This window comes from Triticum urartu, chromosome 2, assembly GCF_003073215.2.
Source record: "Triticum urartu cultivar G1812 chromosome 2, Tu2.1, whole genome shotgun sequence".
NCBI lineage: Eukaryota > Viridiplantae > Streptophyta > Magnoliopsida > Poales > Poaceae > Triticum > Triticum urartu.
Window position 1 is genome coordinate 640680020 of NC_053023.1, and position 10883 is coordinate 640690902.

The following is a 10883-nucleotide window of genomic DNA, read 5'->3' on the forward strand; positions in this document are numbered from 1 at the left end:
GTGTGGCATTGGGCTATCCATCGCAAGCGCTTTTACTACCAGAACCGTTTGCAAAGTTCCATGACCGTTTGTTCTCTTTTTACATCGCATACGATGTTTCCTTTCTAACCGTGTGCACATTATTTTATTAGCTCTTCCATATTTTTTTTGCCTGTAATTTATTATTCGAATTGGAAATTTTGAAATATGAAACGTGCGATTCAAATTCTTAGCACAATGGTTCAACAACGAATCCATAAATAAAATTGCTAGTACAATATGTTCGGTAATTACTGGATTAGGCAGCAATTAACTATGATGAACCATAATATTTAAAGGCGGTAAAGTTGAAGAGACAAGTGTAAATCATTTTGACTGTCGACGGTGTTAAAAGAAGCGAAATGCCCATAATGTGCCTTCCTGCATGCCATAGGCACGAACCACTTTTGTCTAACCTCTTGTGACGATCGCCCGCCCATCCTTCACCGCCTTCAGGAAGACTTCTAGAGCATTATCATGATAGCATGAATTATATACTTTAACCTTAGTTGCTTCCACTCCGGTCATGTAATTTGCAAGGTAATCATCAGTAAATAGTTTCGGAAACCACTGAAAAGAGAAAAATATCATATACTGAGGTCTAGTAGAGTAACCTCTTATGGGCAGGGGGAAACGGCAACACATTACTTACCATCCTAAAGTTCACTATTGTCTTGGACAAAGTGTAAATAAAGAGCTTAATTCCAATCACCCGTTTGTTTCGCCTAACAATCTTTCTTAGTTTCCTCACTTGATGCTTGTTCATGAATATCTCATTGCCCCATACGCAAAAGGGATCGAAGCATGGATCAGTACCGCTCATATATGTACCTACAAGCAACCAGTAAATGTTAGAAGCTAAACTGAGATTGCACAAATGATGTAAAATACAACTACCTATGTTCCTAAGTACAAGTAATTTTTTTTTGAGATTTCAATATGAACTACATACAGATGTATATAGAATTATAGATATAGTTTATATTAGAATCTAGATTCACTCATTTTGCTCCTTATGTAGTCTATATTGGAATCTCTAAAAATACTTATATTTAGGAATATATGGTGTATAAGACATGGGATGCAGCTAACCTCGATGGCAAACAACAACATCACCCATTGTAGCCCTGTTAAGTACATGGAAAGCCAATGTTAACTACAACAGGGTTAACATCCACCAAAAATAGCAAAATGTAATAAAACGGCAGCATCTGTAGTGATATCTTCATTGCGAAAGAGTAGCACCGTAGCAAAGGGACGTATTAAAAAATGACACAATTGTTAATTGCAACAGGCTTAACAACATCCTAATTCATATTTTGTAAGTTTGTAGCCATTGAAATACAACTCTTTAAAAATGGATACAACTATTAATTGCAACAGGCTTAATGGCCATTGAAACCGGTACTGATAAAAATGCAATTGGCAGAGTTAAACATCACAGGGCATGTGCTGCCAGAGCAGATAATGGCCAAGTTGTCTATAGAAAGGTAGGCAAAATAGCTAAAACATGTTAGGCATGTTTACCACAACATTCTTAATACATCAACCATATAGAATATAGCCATTAATTGCAACTGGTATTGGTAAGATTGAACTGGTGAGTACATACTTGGTAAGTCCTGAGAGGTAGTTGCTGGGGCACTTCATCTTGGCCAGAGCCCGCCCAAAGTCAGCGGCGGTGGAGGCGAGTTGTTCCTCCGGGTCGAAGGATGGATCAGTGCCACTGACATGTGTACCTACAGGCAACCAGTAAATGGTAGAAGTTAAACTGCAATTGCACAAATGATATGAAATACTGTAAGACATGGGATGCAGCTAACCTCGACGGCAAACAACAACATCGGCCATTATGACACTGCGTAAGTACATGGACATGCATGTTAAGTACAACAGGGTTAGCATCCACCAAAAATAGCAAGTGGGCAACATCTCTAGTATATCTTCATTGCGGAGAGTAGCATGGTAGCAAATGGACAGATTAAAAATGGATACAACTATTAATTGCAACGGGCTTAACAACATCCTAAGTCATGTTTTGTAAGTTTGTAGCCATTGAAATACAACTGTTTAAAAATGGATTCAACTGTTAATTGCAACAGGTTTAATAGACATTAAAATCGGTACTGATAAAAATGCAATTGGAATAGTTAAACATCACAAGGCAGGTGCTGCCAAAGCAGAGAATGGCCCATATGTCTATAAAAAGATAGGGAAAGTAGATAAAACGTGTTAGGCATGTTTACCAGAACATGCTTAATACATCGACCGTACAGAACATAGCCATTAATTGCAACTGGTATTGGTAAGATTGAACTCGTGAGTACATACTTGGTAAGTCCTCAGAGGTAGTTGCTGGGCCACTTCATGTTGGCCAGAGCCCACCAAAGTCAGCGACGGCGGAGGTGAGCTGTTCCTCCGGGTCGAAGCGTGGATTAGTGCCACTGACATGTGTACCTACAGGAAACCAGTAAATGATACAAGTTAAACTGCAATTGTACAAATGATGTGAAATATTATAAGACATGGGATGCAGCTAACCTCGATGGCAAACAACAACATCAGTTGTTATGACCCTGCGTAAGTACATGGACAAGATGTTAAGTACAAGAGGGTTAGCATCCACTAAAAATAGCAAATGGGCAGCATCTCTAGTGATATCCCGAGTCATGTATTGTAAGTTTGTTGCTAGTATTGGTGAAATTGAGTTAGACACGGTAATATTTGAACATCACACAGTGTGCAGTACTGAAATAAATGAGGCACGAACATGCTTAATACATCAACCATACAAATCATAGCCGTTGCAAGTGGTATTGGTAAGATTTAGCTGGTCAGATCTTACCTGTTAAGTCCTCGGGGGTAGTCGCTGGGGCACTTTATCTGGGCCAGAGCCTGCACCATGTCGGCGGCGGAGGCGAGGTGTTCCTCCGGGTCAACACACACAGTGGCCATCGCGCCATTGACCGCCATCAGCTCCTGGCAGTGGGGATTTGGAGGCACGAGGATATTTCGTAGGCGCCATTCAAGCAATCAGGTCGGGGCCGTAATAGAGATCGGTGGGTTACTTGACTGGATCTGAGCAGAACGTAGATATGGTTGAAGCTATGGTTGCGCCAGTGGCGGTTTGAGATGCCGGTAGAGGGAGTCGCGAGGGGGGTACTGGGGGTGGGGATGTGTTTGGAGGAATAAATTCTGAAATCGCACGCCTAATGAAAATTTCGCTGCGAAACTTGAAACTTGGGCGGGGGAAACACACAATGCAGACAAAGCGCGTAACGTGTAGTTGATTTTATTCGGTCAATGGTACGCCTGGTTTATTAGGAAAGATCGCACAGGTAACTGACTTATGGATCATTAACGCAAAAAAACCCAGACGGGTACGGCATAGAAACCGTGTGTTTTGTGATCTTCTAATGATTAATGCAAAAAACACACACGAGCGCACATGCTAATCAACGCTCAAAGCCCTCAAAGGATGCTCTTACCGACATTGTACGTTAATACTACAAACTTAAAGTAATACTGGTAATTTGCTCTAATACTACAAACTTAAACTACTTCTCACATGCTGCCATCGGGGCATATGTTGGCCGGACGCCGGTGTTCTCCTTCCCGGCCTTGTATGCGGCAGCCCACCGTGCTTCGATCTCCGCCAAGCTCTCCTCACCACGGCATGCGGCCTATTTTTTTTTGCGATGGTGAGACTCTCTTTTCTTGACTTCTTTCTGCCTTTTCCTCTCCTTCTGTGCGGCTTTGGCCGCCTCTAGATCCACCACCCATTCGACCAACCTCAAAGTCCGCCCATGTAACTGTCTGGCCGCCGGCGGCGATGAACTGGGTGTGGCGAGATGCCATTGCTTCCTTACCATGTGTGCGGTCGCGGGCGGCGAGGAACGCGGCGTGACGCAATGCTATCACTTTCTTACCAGTTACTATGTGCCGCGGTGCCATGGACGACGCCTGGAGAGAGTTCTGGGACGGAGGCGTCGGGCAGCCGTACAGTGCAGTGGTATTCAAGAGCTCAACGACAAACGACAACAACAATTTGGCTTCCCTTACAATTTTGCTTGTTCATTATCGCACAAGGTTCATTTCCATCGCTTCCGGAAACAGTGTGCGTTGAGCCTATTGTGTGTTGCATTATGATTGGACGGAACCCCAGCCACGTGGATCGCGCGTGTGCACGGTAGGATGCGCCGCGATCGAATGGCAATCCACATCCCTCACATCACACCCGTGCACCTGCAGCTGGATTGGATTTATATGCGCTAAATACCTAGAAAATGCACATCTCTCCCTAATAATAAAGTACGGATTGAGTCTCCGGATTCGCTGTCGCGGCCTTTTTACACAAAGATGCCAATTCTTTTTTAAATCAACCCGCGGTCCACATCATAGCTATCTGTAATCTGTAAGTCAACATACCGCTTCGGCCCTCGCCTATCCCCCAATGACGATCCCCAATTTCAGGCGTCGCCCATCGCTGGGTGCTTCTCCGCCATAGCCCGTATAACCCCACCCAATCCCTCGCTCGCTCGCCGGGATCCAAGGTGGCCGCGGCGGCCGGGAGCAGACGCGCGCGGGAGGAGTAGTTCGGGTCCGCGCCGCTGCCCTTTGCCTCTGCCACCAACGCCGCCTGCGCCGCCTCCCTTTGCCACCGCCACCACCGCCGTCCGCGCCACCGCCCTTTGCCGTCGCCACCACCGCCGTCCCCTCCGCCGCCACCACCACCGTCCAAACCGCTCTCGGCCGTTGCCGGGGATCCCGGCCGCGCAGCAAATCCAGCGCAAAGGATCTCAAGGCCTGCCGCCCTGCCCGGTGCACCCATCCATAGGCACATGTTCTCCATAGTTCCATTGGATCCCTTGCCGCCTCTCCTCTTTCCCTCGCTGGAGAAGCCTTTTTCATCGTGGCTTGCCCTGGATGCTAGATTCTGCAATTCCTCACCTGCAGTATGGAAGTGCATCTGCACCTGGGGCGCTAGCTGCTGATGGCCATAGATAACAGCAACGTGTACGAGGTGAGAGAATTTTCTTTAGTAGACAGCAATCTACTTTGATTCTTTACCATCAGGCATCTTTTCATAATCAATTCTGCTCAATTTTGACAATCACACGACAACCCCTAGCAAGCCTTTTGTGGAAACATCGAGTACTGTTTAAGATATGTTGTCCACGGGAAACTAATTAATGTATTTGGTCGATGTACAGGGCTACGTAGTGGTTGCAGTCTTGTATTGGCAAGTGAACAATTTAGTGTTCATTGGCAACAAAAAGAAGTGAATAATATCATGCCATAATTTTGTGTTGCTTCCCGGTCCTGGGTAGACGATGTATTGTACTTCTGCATGGAAGTCTATAAATGATTATCTGCATATTATTTGTTCGTACTTCTCCAAGATCTCAGCATATACCATCTTAGTAACTTCTGAAACTTTCAAGAGTATAATTTATCATTGTACAAGTGCGTATTGAACGTTAATAACAAGGGGATTCTGTTATTTCTTTTTCAATTTACTTGCACTCGTCGGAAATTTGGTGTATAGAGGAGCACTATTCGGTCTACGCGGTCATATTATTCTGAATTTCAAGGAACAAAAATGATGTATATTTGGAGACATAGGGGTTGAGGAACCTAATGTTCTTGAAAATTTTAAATATTGAAATGGTTGTTTTGATGCAGCGGAAGGCTTTTTCCTGAAGGGATTGAGATTACCAGGATTCAGATTGGATCCCTGCTGTGTCAGTGCAGGAGAACTGCTCGAACACGTAGGCATGACATGACCGATGCTGATTACACCTGGACTGCTTTGACATAAAAGATTCCCGGGCCCCTTGACTGAAATCCTGACTAAATTGCAAGTTTCCCTTCTTGAAATTACTGCGTCTGAAGCTTCCAATCTCACCAACTTCGCTGGAGCACCGTGCGCCCGTGCTCGAGCAGAGGTACCAATTTTCAGTACTGTTTTTAGGGGCTTCTACGTGAATCCCATGCATGGCTTTGTGGCATGCAAGACTTTCCTGCTAGACAAGCAAGAAAACAGAGCCATCACGCTTGCCCTACTGTAGCAGCCGTCAAAGCACCACAGAACCTGGGCTCTCTCAATGTCAGTTCATTAGCTGAGCTGATCTCACATGCTAACGCCATGTAATCTTTTTTCTACATTCCACATTTATGAGTTGGATTATATCGTAGATTGCAGTTCAGATCATTATCATGTATGTTGCTCCTTTGAAAGTTAGACTTCATAAAGAAGCAATTTGATCCGACCACAATACCTCTGAATAGATGCATCATGGATTTGTGGGTTCACCTTCTTAGAAGGTGCAATTCTGGTGATGGTGTCATAATTGATAAATATATACATTGCTTCATATGTTGGATAGTTTTGGCGGCCTTCTTTGTGAGGTACACTTGACTGATGAGGGCTTAAAAGGGGCCTTGGTTGTCTGTCAACTGAAAACTCTGTTTGTGCACAACCTATATCCTCTATGAGAAGGAACTGGATGGAGCAAGGTCTAAATGCCTCAAATTGCTTAAAGATATTCTATGCTCGGCAAGGAGATGGAGAGCGAGAAGTATGGCAGGGTCCTTGAGTGGTATTCGCTAAAGAAATACTTGGAGATCAAAATCATTAGAGAGTGAGGCTGCACTCTTAGTGGCAGGCAGAAACAAAGGATTTAGATAGCCCGAGCATTGTATCAGTATGCTGACAACTATTTGTTCCATGATCCGTTCAACGCAATTGATGCTCATACAGGATCCCAATTTTCCAAGGTAAAATACAATCTCTTTTTGTTACTGAACCTTTTTCCTACAATATTCGTATTTGTTCCACTTGAAAAAGCTAGGACTGATCTTTTGATAATGTTATGTAGAATCTTTGTTGAACTCCCTTGGTGTTAGTTGTTCTTGAACCGAAGAAACATGTGGTCTGGAATTGACATCATTCAGTTCCTTGATGAAAACAAAGTTGCATGTCCTTTTAGTCTAAACGTAATATTATGCCTTGGAGCATATGATGGGGGATAAATCGCAGTTATGAACTGCATTCCACGTGCATGAAGGCGAATGATTTTTCTGGATGCCATTGCCATCTGGTACATTGTGTTTATCAGTGAGTAATTGTACAAAGTTCAGATTATCAGTTTATGTTTGTCTTGGCAGATCGATGGTTTCACCGCGGTCGTCGGGAGAAATATCATCAATGGTAGGGGAAAAGCAGGTAGGCTGAGGCGGGCAACCACACCAAGCGGCCGACCCAAGAAGGCAGCCCTGCAGCTCCGCCTCGTGCCACTCCCCATCTCTATGTTTGTGTCAGACCCAGCGCAAGGTAGAGGCAGAAGAGGAGGCCGGGAAGAGAAGCTGCAAGGTAGGAGGCTTTTGATCTGAAGGCAAGAGTTGGACGATCTGCTCACAAAGACACACCTTTATTCTGAATTTCTACTTGAAAAGATTGATCAGGTCACAAATGTACCTTGGCTATGTCTCTCACTGTGTGTTGAATAATGTTTTGCTTATTTTCATCTTGGTTGCTGACATCGGTGGTGTTTTCTGTCGGAGAAAGTAGCTGAAGTGGAAGAAGAAGATGAACCTGTAGAAGAGCTGAAAAAAGGACGTGGTAGAAAGAAGGAAGCGAAGCCTAAACAGTATAATGATGTGAGTTCAGATTTCCTATGTTTTCTTCCCTTCTTCATCAATATGATAGCATAGTTGTCTTCTAGATTATGCGAATGTCTTTGGTTGTCATATACTGTGGATGCATTGTAGTTTGATGTATCGTCTGTATTAACTGCTCAACAGACTTTCCTTGAATAATTACACAGAGACTGTTCTATCTCCTATTGTTTCATAAAATTCTGATTAACCGCTCAACCTGTGACAGTACTACCTCGCCCAGCCGCGCATCCAAGATGCGACACTTGCTGGAAAGCTGGTCAAGTAGGCCCTCGACTGCGAGTTTTAGCAGATTGATCCTGCACATTAGCCTAATTGTTACAATAAACGGACTTACAACAATGATGCTTTCTATATTGAATTTTTATGTTCGACCTCACCATTGCTTAGTCTCCTTTCCTGATGTCAAGACACAAAGAATTTGAGATTCAATTTATCTTTTTTAGTTTTTACACTAGAGTGCTTCATTTATATGTATTACTGTAGACACATGGGAATCCTCAAGGTGTCAGGCTTGTTCTTATTATTGCTCATGCAACCCTAAACTTCAGTTAAATGTACTACGTCAGGTTTTAGTGTTTGGATCATCAGTACAAAACAGAGTTGATGGTATATGTCAATTCTGTATTGGTTCTAGGCAAGTAGGTTGACATGTTCATCTGCTATCATGAGTGTCGTGTTTACACTTGCAGTTCAGATATTAAGCTTAAGCTAAAGATCTCACTGTACTGTCTAGAGGTGGAACCGGGGAATGTTGACGCTTTATTGGTTTTGGTCACAAAAATGTTAGCTATACATGCTTTCATCTTGATTATATGGACTTCTCAAGTAATACTACTTCTCAGTTAATTCATTGAAGTAATGATACAATCAATTGGATATTTTTCTACGATTATGGATCTAGAGGAAAAAATGTTGTTTTCACATCATTGTTTTAATCCAATGTTCAGCTTTATTGCTATAAGCTTTACTGCTTTAGACATTTTCGTAGGAAATGCTGAACATTCGTATCAATTGAATCAATGTGGCCTTACATGTAGTGCCGTTACTGTTAAATTTGTAGATATCCTATTTTATTCAGCAGTAACTTTATTTTCTTTTCACTTCTTTTTTATAAATGTCATGCTCAATAGGTAATGTCACAGCAGCTGAATTTCTTCATAACTGGCATAGGCAGTTATCTTCTTATGTGCTGCTATTTCTAGAGGTAACCCCTAATCAAATAAAATTTTGGCATCTGATTCATCATACAGTATTTTTGCTTGGCGGAATAAACTTCTAAGATGACTTTCTATACTTTGTTAGGTGAATGGTATGTATAGCATGCATGTACCATCAAATACATCTAGCCTGCCCGTAAGTGCAGTAAGAAATAATGATATGATGAGCTAGGGTGAGAATTTCGAAGTGTTGAAGACAGAATCAGGCTTTTATTTTCTTGAATTATTTGAAGTGGATCATATATGTAAAACTTCAAATAATTTCTGAACCCACTAGATGTTGCAGCGTAGAACTACTACTTCTTCAACTTGAAAAGGGTCCATGATTTTTTCATAGCTGCGTTGTTAGCTTATCTATTGATTGTGGTTTTCTTCTTGGTAATCATAACTAAGTTTTCGCTTTACTGTAAACTGCACATATGCAATTGTGAAGGGCATTGAGTTTTTTCTTCAGAAGCAAAGATAGTAAGCTTCTCTTATTCCCAGCAAAGCTCTCTACTTTATTTCGACTGTAGAGTAGAGGGGCAAAGACAATTTATGAGCAGAATGGTAGTGAAGAGAGGAGCTGCACAGTGGCTTCTCGTCGTGACAACTATTTTCTTAACCTTTTTTTACCTCTACTGTTTTGCAATAGTTGACTTGATGTTTTGCTTTGGCTGCTTTGATGGGTGGTTGTAGCTGCTGCCTGTAGCATTGTATGGTTGATGTGTTTTGTCTTTGATGCAATCCAAATTTTGGCAGCAATTGTTTTGGAGACACGGGAGAAGACTTGGGGCGACGTAGTAGTGTGTGGGGCGGGCGGAGCGTCGGGAAAGGCCACAGCAACACCCGCGCTTCAATCAATTACGATGGCCTCTGATCGAACCATACTAAGCAAGTGTAAAGGAATTGACAAAGTGCAAAATTGTTCAAAGAAATATGACTTGGGGCGACGTAGCAGTGTGTGGGGCGGGCGGAGCGCCGGGAAAGGCCACAGCAACACCTACGCTTCAATCGATTACGGTGGCCTCTGACCGAACCATACTAAGCCAGTGTAAAGGAATTGACAAAGTGCAAAAGTGTTCAAAGAAATATGGCGGGTGGTCCCACATCTCAAAATAGAGGGAGAACTCAGTTGTGCCATTTTATCCAACTATATATCAAACATGTGCCTTTTTTGTCAAAGACAAAGAAAAGTGTGCTATGAAAGGAAATATGTGCCATTTTTATCAAATGCCTCCTATCCCACCCCCACCCATGTGTTTCTCCCAAGTCATCTGCCCTTCCCATGCTGCCTTTGCCTCCTTTGTGCATCACCAGATCATCATCGATGTCGGCCGCACCCGCACCATTGTCCCATCCACTTCTTCATCCTCGTCTCCTACTCCCTACAAGTGCCGCAAGCAATGGCCAACGATGACCCGAGCTATTTTTCTATCTCCCGTTGCAATGCACGGGCATTTTTGCTAGTAATCCCCTAAATATGGTAAATAAGCCCGGAAAAATGCTAAATTTGAACGCGGTGATTTGTAGGGTGTATGTTCGTCATAGAAGAAAACTCCAGGGCAAAGAACAAAGAAAATTTGGACTCCCCTTCAATCTTGGTGATTTCCCTCTCAAAAGTATGGAACTTGTTTGGTGATGGTTTGATTTATGAAAGGCGTGTATGACGACATAAGACAAACCTTCTAATTTTTTTACGAGGGCATGGTGAGGTCATACCATGGCACACCATGCCAGGCGTCATGTTTTCAAGCATTTATTTCATTTTTTCTATAATTGAAAACCCAATAAACAAACATTTGTGGTTGACTATTGCCACACATTTCATCGAAATATCTGTCCCTTCCTTGTAAAAGGCATGAGAATTTACTAAATGGAATGAGCATGGTTTTCCAAGCCGTTCTTGTGCACCCTTTCGTGCATCGATTGTTTGAACTTGAATTATGTGCATTAATGCCTAGGAAATGCACATAATCCCCTAAA

At 42.9% G+C, this 10883-nt stretch overlaps 1 protein-coding gene across 14 annotated transcripts; it reads left to right on the plus strand.

Moving 5' to 3' along the window:
- Window positions 1-4446: 4446 nt before the first annotated feature.
- On the plus strand, window positions 4447-10088 carry LOC125539358. 14 transcript variants are annotated; one of them, XM_048702799.1, is made up of 6 exons: window positions 4447-5041; window positions 5704-6798; window positions 6900-7121; window positions 7189-7393; window positions 7589-7680; window positions 7907-8221. In XM_048702799.1, the coding sequence occupies exons 3-6, from the start codon at window positions 7083-7085 to the stop codon at window positions 7964-7966; spliced, it is 396 nt and encodes a 131-aa protein (XP_048558756.1). In that variant the 5' UTR covers window positions 4447-5041; window positions 5704-6798; window positions 6900-7082; the 3' UTR covers window positions 7967-8221. The 14 variants fall into 14 exon arrangements, 2 of the variants coding, with proteins under 2 accessions (XP_048558756.1, XP_048558757.1); XM_048702800.1 differs by having other exon boundaries at window positions 7592-7680; XR_007296819.1 differs by lacking the exons at window positions 6900-7121; window positions 7907-8221 and adding exons at window positions 8832-8905; window positions 9660-10088 and having other exon boundaries at window positions 4449-5041; window positions 7189-7485.
- Window positions 10089-10883: the final 795 nt, after the last annotated feature.